Consider the following 15,335-nt stretch of genomic DNA (forward strand, 5'->3'; position numbering starts at 1 on the left):
TCGCCAAAGTATTGTTCAATACCCCCGCGGATGGTATCGCTAAATACACTGTCCTCCAATGTTTCGGGCTGCAGCCTCCACGTGGGGACCGCGGATCTCACTCTCTGCCACTGAACACAAGCCAACAGAGGGTTATGATCGGATATGATCCTGGCTAAATATTCTGTATGCGTCACCATGGTAGCTATTGAACCACTACATAGTATAGTATCTATTCGCACATGCAGTTCGTGTATTGCCGAAAAAAAGGAGTAGTCCCCAAGGTCAGGGTGGTGCTTCCGCCACACATCAGTGAAGTCCCATCTCTCCTGCCAGTCCGTTCTATGCCTCGCAAGCCTGCGCACTGGGGAGTCAGTCAATGGTGGGTGCGATCTGTCCAATAGTACGTCAGTAATTGAAATGAAGTCCCCCCCCCAGCACTACTGGTCCTACCAAAAAGTGTGCCAAGGAACCAGAGAGTCCATCAAAAAAGCGGGCTTGGTCTATATTTGGGGCATAAACACTGCACAATACCACATCGCGGCCATACAACCTGCCCGCCACTGCCACAAATCTACCTTCAGGGTCCACAATATGGTTCGTGGCCTGGAAAGGGATTCCTGCCCTCACCCAGATCAACACCCCTCTAGCAAATGCCGAATAGTTTGTGCCGAACACCTGACCACGCCATCTCTTCTGCAGGGCGTTGCATTCCTGCTTGGTGAGATGCGTCTCCTGCAACAGCGCTATCTGAATCCCATGTCTCACCAAATATGCATGCACCTTATAACGCTTTGACATGGTTCGGAGGCCACGGACGTTCCACGTGAGACATTTTAGATTAGGTAACGTCCCCATTGTAATCATCCCTCATCCTTCCCAACTGCGCATCACGATCGCCCCCATCATTGCAGCCCAACCCCACACATAAAACTCCCCGTGAAACTCCCTCACCCCCCCCCAGAACAGGACCCGATAACCCAGTATCAGCCCCCATCCAAACTTCCACTACAACACACACAGTTCTATTCTGTAGTCGCCACTACAGAGAGCCTTAAGGGCAATAGGAGGGTAGGTCAGAGCTAACCGGAGGCAGGCCTCACCACCACCCGAGCCCAAGATCCCATACAGTAGTCCGCGCAGTACCTGCAGTTCTTTAGTTTATCGGTCAGAACAGTCTCACCAGGGTCCAGCCGCAGGAGCCCACTCCCGGAGGTGTCACTCGTTGAGGATCCCATCCGCCGTCTGGGCGGTGACCAACAGACCCTGTGCACTGTCTGCATCTGAGAGTTCTGCACCAGACTTCCACCCCCCCCCGCCCCACCCCCCCATCCTCAGATTCCGATCCCATCGACTGCCATTCCAGTTGAGACCCTGTTATCACTGCTGTCGCCGCCAGAGCCCCTCGTTTGTCTGCCGCCATTTGGGTGCTCTGCAGCGTCTTCTGAGTTTTGTTACGTTTGCGGATACGTTGGGATTTGCGTACCTGGGTAGGTTTCTGCTTTCCGCGGTCCCCCCTGCCTCTACGGTCCATGCCAGACCTACACGATTCAAGCCAAGTCCATGCTTCTTCAGGAATCTGGAAGAAGTGTGTCGACCCATCCAGGATCACCCGTAACTTGGCCGGGAAGAGCAGAGAATATTGTATACCCTCATCTCTCAGTTCCTTTTTCACAGATAGATAAGAGGCCCTGCGCTTTTGGACCTCCTGGGTGTAGTCTGGAAAAATCGTAACCGCACTGTTCGCCACCTGGAACGGGCTCGCTGAACGTGCCCGTTGTATCAGCAAATCTCTGTCCTTAAAGTGCAGAACCTTGACCACCACCGGCCGAGGCGGGCGACCCGGTAGGGGCGGCCGGGCCGGAACCCTATGCGCCCTTTCAAGGGAATAGAAGGGGGACAGGCCCTCCGGGGCGACGGCCGTCTTGAACCAGTTCTCCATATATGCGACCATGTCATCCCCCTCTGTCTTTTTGGGTAGACCTACTATCCGTACGTTATTTCTCCGATTGCGACTTTCGGAATCCTCCGCCCTCTTTTCCAGTGTCGCTAAGCGGTCCATCACATCATTCAACTTATGTTCCGCTGTCACCACCGCAGGCTTGAGATCCTGGAGCAGCAGTTCATTTTCTTTCACCCTGTCCGCCAGCTTGGAGTGATAAGCTCTCAGGAGACCCAATCCCGATGCGACTTGTGCAATATCTTGATATAGGGACTCCTTGGTCGCCGTTATGGCTTCTAGTATTCCATCCAGGCGTTTGTTCAGTCTTTGTTCCTGCGCCGTCCCCTCCGGGTCATTCTGGGCATCGTGATCTCCCACCAGCCCTTTCGCCTTTTCCTGCCCCGGTTTCGGCTTCATCTCTCGGCCGTTTGCGCCCATCTCGGCCACCACAGCCGCCGCCTTTGCGACAAGTGATCGTGACTCGTCCTTCTGGTATTCCCCGTCAAGTCTGCACCTTCTCAGCCAGTTCTCCGCAGCGGCCTCATCCTCCCCTCTGCCTGCCTGCACCTTTCCAAGTTCCTGAGCCGCCCGTGAGGCTCAACTGCTCTTGCCACTCCAACCTTCGTCGGGAGATCTTTCTTCGGGTATTCAGGGTACATGCAGATCAGGGCACGCTCCTCCTGTGCAGCCTTTCCTCCTATGCTGACACTGTCCACCTCTCAGCAGCGCTATATCTCGCCAATGTCAAGTCAAGTCAAGTCAGATAATTTATATAGCGCACTACATACCCAGAGGGTCTCAAGGCGCTTAGAAAGGGGGGGGAGGATTACTTGTCAAATATCCACGTTTTGAGTTGCTTTCTGAATGCTAGGTGGTTCTGGGTAAGGCGAAGGTAGGCGGGGAGTGAGTTCCATGTTTTAGCAGCCAGGTATGAGAAGGATCTGCCTCCCATGGTGGTCTTGTTGATGCGAGGTACAGTGGCGAGGGGTTGGCTGGAAGAACGTAGTTGGCGGGAGGGGGTGTAGAAGGACAGTCGTGAGTTGAGGCATTCTGGTCCGATGTCATAGAGTGATTTGTGTGCGTGGGTTAGCAGTCGGAAAGTGATCCTCTTGTTGACGGGTAGCCAGTGGAGGTCTTTAAGGTGACCAGAGATGTGTTTGTTGCGTGGGATGTCTAATATGATCCTGGCTGAGGCGTTTTGGATTCGTTGGAGTTTCTTCTGGAGTTTAGCGGTAGTGCCTGCGTAGAGGGTGTTTCCGTAGTCCAGTCGGCTCGTGACCAGAGCATGGGTGACTGTTTTCCTTGTTTCGGTGGGGATCCAGCGAAATGTTTTTCTGAGCATGCGAAGAATGTTGAAGCAGGAAGAGGATACGGCGCTGACTTGTCTGTTCATTGAGAGTGAAGAATCCAGGATGACGCCTAGGTTCCGTGCGTGGTCTGTCGGGATGGGTGCTTTTCAGAGGGCTTCCGGCCACCAGGAGTCGTCCCATGCAGAGGGGGATGTACCTAAGATGAGGACTTCAGTTTTGTCTGAGTTCAGTTTCAGACGGCTTTGTTTCATCCATTCGGCAACTTCTTTCATTCCTTCGTGTAGGTTAGTTTTGGCGGTGCTGGGGTCATTGGTGAGAGAGAGGATTAGTTGAGTGTCATCCGCGTAAGAGATGATGTTGAGGTTGTGTTGGCGGGCGATGGCCGCGAGGGGGCTCATGTATACGTTGAAGAGGGTGGGGCTGAGTGAGGATCCTTGTGGTACGCCACAGATGACTTCAGTGGCCTCGGACTTGAATGGTGGGAGGCGGACTCTCTGGGTTCTTCCGGTGAGGAACGAGGTGATCCATTCAAGTGCTTTTCCTTGGATTCCGATGTTATTGAGGCGTTGTAAAAGAGTGCTGTGGCAGACTGTGTCGAATGCTGCAGAGAGGTCGAGGAGGATGAGGGCGACTGTGTCTCCATTGTCCAGTAGAGTTCGAATGTCGTCTGTTGCTGCGATGAGGGCGGTCTCAGTGCTGTGTTTTGCTCGGAAGCCAGATTGTGAGGAGTCGAGGGATTTGTTGGCTTCGAGGAAGGCGGCGAGCTGGTTGTTGACAGCTTTCTCGATGACTTTGGCCGGGAATGGGAGGAGCGAGATGGGGCGGTAATTTTTGAGTTCGGTGGGATCTGCTGTGGGTTTTTTCAGAAGGGCGGTGAGTTCAGCATGTTTCCAGTCTTCCGGGAAGGTGGCGGAGTTGAAGGAGCAGTTGATGACGTCTCGGAGGTGCGGTGCTATGACGGAGTCTGCTTTGTTGAAGATGTGGTGAGGACATGGGTCTGTGGGGGATCCTGAGTGGATGGAGTTCATCAGGCGGATGGTGTCCTCAGTGGAGATTGGGTCCCATTCGTTAAGGGTGTTCACGGGGGGAGAATGTTCAGCAAATGGTAGGGTGGGTTGGTTTCCGGGTTGGTTGTCGAAGCTGTTGTGGATGTCTGCAATCTTGTTGTGGAAGAATGAGGCTAGGGAGTCGCAGAGGGCTTGAGAGGGGGTGATGTCGTTGGAGTTGGCCGAGGGATTGGAAAATTCCTTGACGATGTTGAAAAGTTCCTTGCTGTTGTGGGCGTTGTTGTCAAGTCGATCCTTGAATGCTGTTTTCTTGGCCTTTCGGATTAGTTGATGGTGATTGCGGGTGGCGTTTTTGAAGGCGTCCTTGGTGCTAGTGGTTGGGTCTTTTTTCCAGGCCTTTTCAAGGGAGCGGCAGAGTTTCTTGGACTTCTTAAGATCATCGTTGAACCATGAGGCCTTTTTGCTGCCAGGTTTGATTTGACGTTTCTTCAGTGGTGCAAAGGTGTCGGCGGTGTTGGATAGCCATAGGGTGAGGTTGGCGGCGGCTTCGTTTGCGTTAGAGGAGTGGGCTGGGGTGTTTAGAAGGAGCGATGCGGAGATCTGGTCCGTGGTGATTTTGTTCCAGTTTCTTTGCAGAGTTGGTTGGAGGTGGTTGGTGGGTTTTGGTTTGTTGTAGGTGAAGTGAACGCAACTGTGGTCAGTCCAGAGGAGATCCGTAGTGTGGCTGAAGGAGACATGATTGCTGGAGGTGAAGATGGGGTCGAGTGTGTGACCTGCGATATGGGTGGGGGAAGTGACCAGTTGTTTAAGTCCGAGGTTGGCGAGATTGTCCAAGAGGGTGGTGGTGTTGCGGTCGTTGAACTTTTCAAGGTGAAAGTTGAGGTCTCCCAGAAGGATGTAGTCTTTGGAGGGGAGCGCGTGAGGAGTGATGAAGTCCGTGATGTCTTCACTGAATTTTGCGCGAGGTCCTGGTGGTCTGTAGAGGAGGGTACCTCTGAGTGTGGTCTTGGGGTCGATGTGGATCTGGAAGTGAAGGTGTTCGGAGTTAGCGAGGTTGGCGTCAGAGCTGGTTGAGATGCGGATTGATTTCTTATGGACGATAGCGATTCCTCCTCCTGTGTGGTCGCTGCGGTCCTTGCGTGTGATCTTATAGTCTTCAGGGATGGCAATGGTGATGTCTGGGGCGGAGGAAGCGTTCATCCAAGTTTCTGTTAGGAAGGCGACGTCTGGAGAGATGGTGTCTAGTAGATTCCATAGGTCAATGGCGTGTCTGTGGACCGAGCGGGTGTTGAGAAGGATGCACTGTAGGTGGTTGGGGTCAGGAATCTGTGTAGTGGTCGTAGCGGAGATGTTGTCGGTGCCGATGAATTTGCAGGAGTAGCAGGAGAAAGGTCCATGGGTGTGTCCAGGAGCGGCTTGGACGCAGTTGGGGGCGCGACCGGGGTTGAGGGCTAGGAGGATGGCGGCATCGTAGGTAATGCGGGGGGGCTGGGCCACGCGAGGGGCAGGGGGTCTGGCGCTGGGCGCGGTCCAGGCGCGGACGGGCGTAGACGGGCTTACCTTTGGCGCACCTTCGGCGCAAATTGGGCGCGAACGCTGCGCGTGGACGCTGCACGCGGGAGGAGCTGTCATATATGGATAGTGGAGGGGGAGGGGCGAGGGCGTCTCAGCTGGGAGGCGGGGCGGGCTGAAGGGAACGGAGCACAACAACAACAGAGTCAAAATGGAGGGGAGGGCAGAGCAGGACACCGGGGGAAAACACAAAACCAATGCGCTGGTCTAAAACAGAGCAAGCCAAGCAGTGTGAGCGCTATTTTAATCCTGGCGCTAAGAAAGCAATACTTTGACCCAGAGCACTTTCCAAATACGATATCAAAAAACAATGCGCAGGTCTAAGACAGAGCGAGCTAAGCAGTGTGAGCGCTATTTTAATCCTGGCGCTAAGAAAGCAATACTTTGACCCAGAGCACTTATCAAATACGATACCACGTTACAGCTTTGTAGCGCTGAGGCAGGGGAGCGACCACTCAAGGCGGGAGCGAGGAGTGGACGCAGCCGTAGAATGACACTGCACTCTTCCATCCAGGTAGGTCCAATCTGAACCCCAGCACTTGCACCTCAGAGGGCAGTCCTCCTCCGCAAGTCTCGTGGTCTGGTGGTTAGTATACCCTCTTAGGCGCTTTATCACCTCTTTTTCATAGGGGGTTAGGGGTGCTTGAACGTTCCCCTAGCCGATGTTCCACCTTGATATGCAATCGGCACCTCCCAGGGGGGCAATCGGTGTACTGCAGGAGCCGAGCCCAGCCCAGCGTGTTTCCTTAATTTGTGCCGTTATCCTAGGTGCGGGACAGCAGTATTGTCCGTGGCTGCCGGGTCAAATACAACACCCACTAGTGCATACTGCTCTGCCAAGCACGGTTCCGCGATGTGCTCCCTCAATGTCTCATCCCCTGCCCGGCGCAGGCTTGACTGCTTCTCTCCCTGCAGGTCCACTCGCACTCCAACACAGACCCGCCCCTCACCGACACTCCACCAGAGCGGGTGCGGATCCGCAGCACAGCACTCACCAGGAGTAATCACGAAGTGTCCCGTGGCCTGCCGCCTGCAGTCGGTCTTCGATGTTTCCCGCTGTTCGTGGCTCCCACAGAGCCCTGAAGCCCTGCCGGCAACTCGGTCGAGAGCCCGCCTCCCGCTCCTGGTCCCGGAGCTGCAGCGGTAGGCGATCGCTCTCCCGACCTCTACGGCGGCGCTCCACTCAATTTCAGCGCCGCACTAGCCAGTGATCGGCTCCTCCGCCCCAGGCGCCATACGGGTCCCGGTACCTCCATCCTGCAGCCGCCATCTTAAAGTGCCAGTGCCGCATCAGTGCTCGCTTGTCCCTGATGTCGCAGCGGCGTTCCGGTCTCGCCTCAGGCCCTCTGCTGAGCTCTCCCAGAGGGTGGCCCCCGCTCAGCAGGCTCGCCGTACCTCCGCTCGTGCCACTCTTCACCGCTTCGCGGCACCTCCCCTCTCTGCCCTTTCTCCTCAGCCGCCATCTTGGTCACGGCGCTTGGCTCTCCTCAACCCTCAATCGGCTCTCCTTTTGCCACTGGGTCCTCCGCTTCCCCAAAAGTTAGCTCAGCAGTCGTCCCCAGTGCTCAGCAGAATATGCCTGCAGTTTCGGCGGCTCTCGTCGGCGATATACAGGATAACTTGCGGGATCGGGCGGGGAGCTACAGGCTCACGCCGCCATCCCAGTCGGCGTCCAAGCCACGCCCCCAGGCCTAGACACTGAAGACACCGGCGATGGGGGTCGGTAACTGACATCAGTCGGCTGCACTTGGAGCAGGGTTTGAACCCGGGCATCCCTACCGGCACCGTAGGAGTCGAGCGACTCGAGAAAAACAGATCAAAGGATCAAAAAAGTTTAGTCAAAAAGTGACTAAGGGGTAGAGCTTCTCCAGATCTGCGCTAGCTGGCGCGGAAAAAAGAAGAACTGACGTCAGCGCGCGAGGGCGGCGTTTAAGTACTCCGGCGACGTCATTCCGGCGCTAACGACGCTGACGACGGACGCGGACGACCCTTACCGACGCCCAGGGGTATTCCAACTCAAAAGTTTCCGGATCCAGTCTGACGCCTGGGGATACTCTAAGGTAAGGAATCTATCACTAACGTGTCTCTTTCAGATGTGTATTTTCGGTCTCTGTCTGCTGAGAAGATCGGCAATCTGATTGTTCACTCCTGGGAGCTGTTCCGCAAGGAGATAGATTTGTGGTGAAATGTCTTGGGCCAAGTGCGACAGTTGGAGAGAGTGTCCCCCCCTGTTTTTGTGTGTAATACATAGCTGTCATGTTGTCGGTACAAACTAAGACAGCTTTACCGACCAGGTGAGTCAGAAATGCTTTGAGCGCTAGAAACACTGCTAGCAGCTCTAGATGGTTTATATGGAGAGTTTTTTGCTGTTAACTCCACATGCCTTGCACTGTGTGGTGTTGAAGATGAGCTCCCCAACCAGTGAGAGACGTGGCCGCTGTAGCATTGTCTGTGGAACTGGGTCTATGAAGTGCCATCGTTTTGATAAATTGTGTGTTCCACCACTGGAGAGCGCCATGAGTAAGGCCGCTTAACCAACACTAGATCGGATAACAGACTCTGAGATTTGTTCCACTGACTTGCTAAGCATTCCTGAAGGGGACGCTAGTAAAGCCTGGCATGGGGAACGATCATGATGCAAGATGCCATCATTCCCAGTAGTTGCATATACATTCAAGCTGGAAGTGAGTGATTGGCTGAAAATGGAGAACTAGAGCTTGAATGTTGCGAATTCAGCTTGCATAGGGAAAGGCCAGAGCCTTTTAAGCATCTAAACAAGCATCCTAGGACCAATTTCGGGCTTTTAGCCCATATCAGCCAGGATAGCTTGACTCCAGAATTAAGGCAAGCACGGGAGCCACGTCTGGGCATACCCGTCCCACTCGGGGTGACAAATGCAAAACAAACATTTGCAATGCACTAGGTCTCGTATTTGCGAGAGTTTGAGCTATTGGCATTGTAAATGACAATGCCTTTTATTTAATAAAAAAAATAAACATGGAAGTAGTGCGTAAACACGCACTCTGCACTTATAGTCCTTGCTTACAAGCAGCAAGGCTTGCTGAAGACAGGAGACACTGTCACTCATGCCGAAGACAGGAGACACTGTCACTCATGCCGAAGACAGGCGACACTGTCACTCATGCCGAAGACAGGCGACACTGTCACTCATGCCGAAGACAGGCGACACGGTCACTCATGCCGAAGACAGGAGACATTGTCACACACTGTCACTCATGCCGAAGACAGGAGACACTGTCACACACTGTCACTCATGCTGAAGACAGGAGACACTGTCACTCATGCTGAAGACAGGAGACACTGTCACTCATGCTGAAGACAGGGGCACTGTCACTCATGCCGAAGACAGGGGCACTGTCACTCATGCCGAAGACAGGGGCACTGTCACTCATGCCGAAGACAGGAGACACTGTCACTCATGCCAAAGACAGGAGACACTGTCACTCATGCCAAAGACAGGAGACACTGTCACTCATGCCAAAGACAGGAGACACTGTCACTCATGCCAAAGACAGGAGACACTGTCACTCATGCCAAAGACAGGAGACACTGTCACGAGACACTGTCACTCATGCCAAAGACAGGAGACACTGTCACTCATGCCGAAGACAGGAGACACTGTCACTCATGCCGAAGACAGGAGACACTGTCACTCATGCCGAAGACAGGAGACACTGTCACTCATGCCGAAGACAGGAGACACTGTCACTCATGCCGAAGACAGGAGACACTGTCACTCATGCCGAAGACAGGAGACACTGTCACTCATGCCGAAGACAGGAGACACTGTCACACACTGTCACTCATGCTGAAGACAGGAGACACTGTCACTCATGCCAAAGACAGGAGACACCGTCACTCATGCCGAAGACAGGAGACACAGTCACTCATGCCGAAGACAGGAGACACAGTCACTCATGCCGAAGACAGGAGACACAGTCACTCATGCCGAAGACAGGAGACACAGTCACTCATGCCGAAGACAGGAGACACAGTCACTCATGCCGAAGACAGGAGACACTGTCACTCATGCCGAAGACAGGAGACACTGTCACTCATGCCGAAGACAGGAGACACTGTCACACACTGTCACTCATGCCGAAGACAGGAGACACTGTCACACACTGTCACTCATGCTGAAGACAGGAGACACTGTCACTCATGCAGAAGATAGGAGACACTGTCACTCATGCTGAAGACAGGAGACACTGTCACTCATGCTGAAGACAGGAGACACTGTCACTCATGCCGAAGACAGGAGACACTGTCACTCATGCCGAAGACAGGAGACACTGTCACTCATGCCGAAGACAGGAGACACTGTCACTCATGCCGAAGACAGGAGACACTGCCACTCATGCCGAAGACAGGAGACACTGTCACTCATGCTGGAGAGAGAGAGAGAGACACAGCTCCTCGCCGCCAAGATAGCTAACAGGGCTCCACAGAGCCCCGGGCCCTCCCGTGAAGGGCCCCGTACTGCCCCTCCCGGAGAGCATGGCAGAACAGCTCCCACCCGTTGCCCCTAAGGCAGGTCCCTGGGGTGGTGGGAAGCCCGCGCCCCCCCCCACCTCGAGGCAAACAAACAACGCTTCAAAGAGAGCGAGTGCAGTTCCCCCTTGAGGGCACCATCACACGTCAGACTAGGCAAGGGCCATGGGGGAGGCTGCGTGGCACCAACCGCCACTGAGTCTGGGGCAATTCAAACACCAAATACTGTACAAGCTCGAGGGAGGGGTGGGCATGGGGGTCTGTGAGATGTAGGCACGCTCCACAGAGCACTCGAGGGAGGGGGAGGAACAGCAGAGAGTGGGGTGGCGGTAGAGTAGCGAGGGGAGGGAGGGAATTCCGCTTCTTTTAAGACCACAGAGGCTGCCGGGATCCGTCCTCCCCGAGAACCCCTGCGCCTGTGAGCTCCGTGCCTGGCCAGAGTAGTAAACACAGTAATAAAACATGCCTCCACTGATAAGAAAGTTAGTTACGACCGCCGTAAACCAGGCCATCATTTCCCTAGGGGCTGTCTAAAAAGCGGACAGGGTGGCACCTGAAAATACCCCTTTCCATTGGGAATCCAGCATTTACCATAAATTCTGACGCTACCCAATGGAAAGGAGGGTCGGGGCTTACTGTACCCTTTTTCTGACAATATCTCTCGCAGAGGCGTGGCAGCTTCGCTGCTCCGCCAACACGAGACCTAAACAACGATTGATGAACAGAACGCAGAACAATGTCATACATTCACCCCAGAGATCTGGGCCTAAATCCATCGTTTTTTTGCTCGCCATGCCATTCCAGTTTGGACACAGCCATATTCATATCAGTCTTGTGTAGGAACCGCAAGTACTTTCTGTGTCCTTTGTTAAGAGGGATATGCAAGTTGGCGTCCTTGAGGTCTATTGTTGCCATGTAGTCTCCTTTTTGAATTTGTGGGATTAATTCTTGAAGAGTGCACATTTTGAAACGTTCTGTTAGCATGAACCTGTGTAAATTATGAGTCAGGTGCTGCTTTGGTACTAAGAATTATGGTGAGTAGTTTCCTTTAAAACATTCCTGTTTTGGTACTACTTCTATTGCTTGTTTTTTGAATAGTTCTTCGATTTCTGAAATTAGCTGTGTCAGTTCTCCTTTCATAAATGTTCTTGTTTTTGGTGGGGTTACAGGTGGTGTTTTTGTTAACTATGCAACACCCGTACTTTACCAAATATAACATCTTATTGTCTGCTGTGACATTTTTCCATTGTTTGAGGTAAAGGCACATCCTTCCCCCCCTCTGGTGTTTTGTGCGTGTTCCTTTCTGTGACTGAGTCACTAAGAGCCATTTCCTCCTTCTCTGGGGGTTTGGCCTCTGCCTCTCCCCTGAAAGGGCTGCTTCTACTGTTGCTGCCAGCCTTGGTAACTTCCCTGTTGACCTGATTGTTGTCCAAGGCTTTGATCTTGTGGTTGCTGTGATATTTGCTGTTCCTGACCAAATACACCTCTTCCTGTGGTATTTCTGTTGCTGAAACCACCTCTTAAATAAACCTCTCTGCTGTAGGGCTCCCATCACCCTAGCAGTCTTGTTTTCCTTCTTGATCTGCTAAGGGGATTCATCCACTTCCTTCCCAAACAGTGCGTCCCCAGTGAATGGTCTATTGATGATGGAGGTTTGCACCTCCCGTTTGAAACCTGATATCCTTAGCCAGGCATGTCTTCTGAGGATGGTGCCTGTGCACATGTGCCTATTGGCAGTGTTTGCAGCGTCTAGGGCTGCCTTCAGGCATGTAGTGGCCATGTTTTTACCTTATTGGACAATTGACCTTGCTCTCTTTTTGTCCTCTTCGGGCAGTTTATTGAGGATCTCATCAATTTTTCCCCACTTGGTGGCCGTATCTATTTAGTAGTGCATTGGAATTTGCGATGCGCCACTGTGTTGCTGTTTCCTTTTCCATTCTTCTCGTCACCATGTCAATTTCCTTACTCTCCTATTGTAGAGGACCGGAATTGGAGACTGCATTAGCCCTTCTTCTGGCAGTGGTGACAATAATTGAATCTGGCACTGTGTTTCCCTGTATATACTTATGGTCCTTTGATGAGGGCTTGTATTTCTTTTCTACCCTTGGTGTTACACCCTTGTTTGAAGCTGGCTCTTTAAATGCTTCTTTGCCCTGAGCCAGTATGCTAGGAAGCATTGGGAGGTATTGAGTCCCCTTGATGGCAGGAGCTAGTGTTTCCAGGAGAAAACAGGCTTCTCCTCTTTCTTCTTCAAGGGCTACTCCGAAATGGTTTGCTGCCCTTTTAACTAAGCCATTGTAGAAAGCTATGTCGTCTGGTGGTGATGCTTTCGAAGGATGCCTGCATACCTCTTCCTTGGACTCTTGGTGTTGAGATCGTTCCATGAATCCTTGAAATTCTCCGAGATTTCCTCCTCTTCCGGTAGGTCCCAGTATTCCTTGGGATCTTTGCTGCGAGGTTCTGGTGTTGGGTGGGGAGTCGAAGACACCTTCTTCCTCTGCATCTTCGGCATCGACGTTTTCTTGCTCGGCAACCGTGGTTTTCGGGATCCGAAAATCCTTTAGTGATGCGAGAACTCCTTTTTCTTTTGAAGGTGCGTTGCCATTTCGTCTGAGTCTTTTTCTATTTGACCTCAAGAGCTCGCTCGGCGTCAGAGGCTGGGGATTTTTACTTCTTGTTAGCGGCCACGTCTGGTTTCGACGGCGTAGTGCTTTTCTTTGTGGGTTCTTGTTTGACCCCTTGTTTCGGTGTCTTCTGCAATTTCCCCTCCTCTGTAACCTTAGGTTGGGTTCCGTGGGGTTCTTTTAATCGGGGCTGACCTTCAAACGCCTTTATGCTCAGCGTCGGGGCTGCCTTGGGTTGCGCCTTATGTTTGTGGCTCTTCGATTCTTAAGGATGTATATGGTGTGTTATCTTACCCGTCGTCTACGTTATTTCGCTCGCCTTCTTGTGGCGTGGGTTTTTTAGGAGTCACCTTCTAGAATTTCGATGTCCAATCCCTCATGCGTTGATTCTGCTGGTACTCCATGTTCTTCCACGTCGCTGGAGAAATCCAGGTCTTTGAGGGATGTCTTCTTAGCGGTCTGCAACATCGTGGCGTAGTGGCCTCTCTTTGGTTTTTCCGGTTTCTCAGTGTTTGACAGGAATGCCGAGCAGTCCTTGTCCCGATGATCCTTGGGCAGGCACAGGTTTCAGACACCGTGTGGATCGCATTGAGCGTACTTGTGGTGGCACTTGGGACAAAACGTGAAAGGGGTGTTTTCCATGTCCCCTACCTCGCCATTTGTGGACCGATGAAGTCCTATGTGGTGTCGTCGCCGGAGCTCCACTCTTGTCCCCGATTACAGCGTAGATGAAAGGTGTGATTGGCGGTAGCCTTTTTTTTCCTGTTTTCTTGAAGTTTTTGAGAGGAAAACTGAAAAATCTTTGGAGCTTCCCATCTTGCTTCCAGACCCAACAGCAGAAAAAAGAATCTGAAGATGGCTACCACACACGTCGACATTCAGACTACCGTCTGAAGTCACAGGGGATGTACCTGGCACCAAATGGTGGTAGACAGTGACCAAAGCAAGAAAAAAAAAATCCGGACCCAACCACTAGATGGTGGAATAATGCACAGCATGTGAATCCAGAAAAGGATTCTTGCTGCAAAACCCAAAGGATACAACAAGCAATAAAACCATGCAGCCTTATTATCTAATGGCTGGCTGTAGAGGACTGAAGGAAAACTGGTCAATTGTATTAAATACCTTGAAGCCTCTTTGAAGGGGGAAAAGACCGAAGGACATTGGTGTCCAACAAAGCACAAGTCCTCATCTCTTGTACAGGAACAGCAAGGGTTTTTGTCCCCGTTTATACGGTGGTTCAAGTCATGCAAAAGGTTCACTGGCACTTGCAGCAATTGCTCAGCTTGATTTGGAACGGTAAATTTGATGAACTAGTCATTAAGTAGAGGTAGGTGTCGGCAAAAATCTCAAACATCTCTAAGAGCTTGTCTTCCTCTTCACTACCCTTACAGAGTTATGTGTCAAGAAGGGATAACTCCGCCGTACAGTCAGTGCGAAATATTAGAAGCACTGGCACATCAATGGTATAAACAACAGTACCTACGTAGGATACTACGCACAAACTCCTGATATACCTGCCAAGATCAAGGCTATTGCATAAATAATACCAACAGAGGTTCCTACCCTACAACTACTGACTGCCTTGGAAGAAGAGAGAGAATAAGGCTCTCAGTTTCCAATTTGCACATCATAATGTTCATCATGCCATATATTCTTGCATTAGAAAGTTAAAAAGGAATTTTTGTTTAAGAGGATGAGAAGATTCTCACCGCCTGCATAGAGACATTTTTCTGAGTAGACAGCAGAAGAATTTAAAAAGTGAATCTACTTCTCAAAACGTGGACTTCTGCTAGATAAAAGTCTTGATTTTCCAGAAATGGATGACATTTTACCTATCTCCCGGCGTTTGCGTAGCTAACTGTGCTCCCTGTAAGAGAGCTCCCAACACAATTATCATTACCCTAAACAGATTAGAGCTATAAAATTTAACAGTCAACATGTTTGCTGGTGTTTGCAGATGAATGTATGTTCTCCACGTCTCCTTATACTCACCAAGAAGGCTTGGGTCAGCTCGCACCATTCTTTGCTTTTTCTTCTTCTTGCCAGCGCTCTGCACAGTCTCGTAACTTGAATGCTGGTTGTTACTCTGGTTAGTCTGAAAGACTGACTGGACTGCAGGATGACTGAGCCCCCAGACTGAGTCCTGGAACAAATGCAATACAGCAAAACATTTATAGGCAGACCTGGAACCAGGAGACCACCAATCATCCAAACAAATCATTGGTTTATTTACGTGTACCAGCAGTTCTCTAGAAAAAGTTTTTTCACAAATTCACCTGCAGTGGATTATTACACAGTCAGGTTGCCATCCTCAGTACATTAAATAAAGATCAATTTAAAATAGCTACCATAGAGCAGAATTGGACAGCGAGTCATCGATATCATT

General features: G+C 51.7%; 1 protein-coding gene across 1 annotated transcript in view; it reads right to left on the minus strand.

The window, feature by feature from the left end:
- The window catches only part of LOC147662052 (GRB10-interacting GYF protein 2-like), a 155,141-nt gene that overhangs the window by 76,958 nt on the left and 62,848 nt on the right, over nt 1-15,335 (minus strand). Inside the window, exon 5 of the mRNA XM_086951151.1 lies at nt 14,942-15,092. Within this exon, the coding sequence (XP_086807277.1) occupies nt 14,942-15,092 (151 nt within the window). The remainder of the gene's footprint in view (nt 1-14,941; nt 15,093-15,335) is intronic.

The sequence above is a fragment of the Lissotriton vulgaris genome, unplaced genomic scaffold (genome assembly GCF_964263255.1).
Source record: "Lissotriton vulgaris unplaced genomic scaffold, aLisVul1.2 SCAFFOLD_682, whole genome shotgun sequence".
Taxonomy (NCBI): domain Eukaryota; kingdom Metazoa; phylum Chordata; class Amphibia; order Caudata; family Salamandridae; genus Lissotriton; species Lissotriton vulgaris.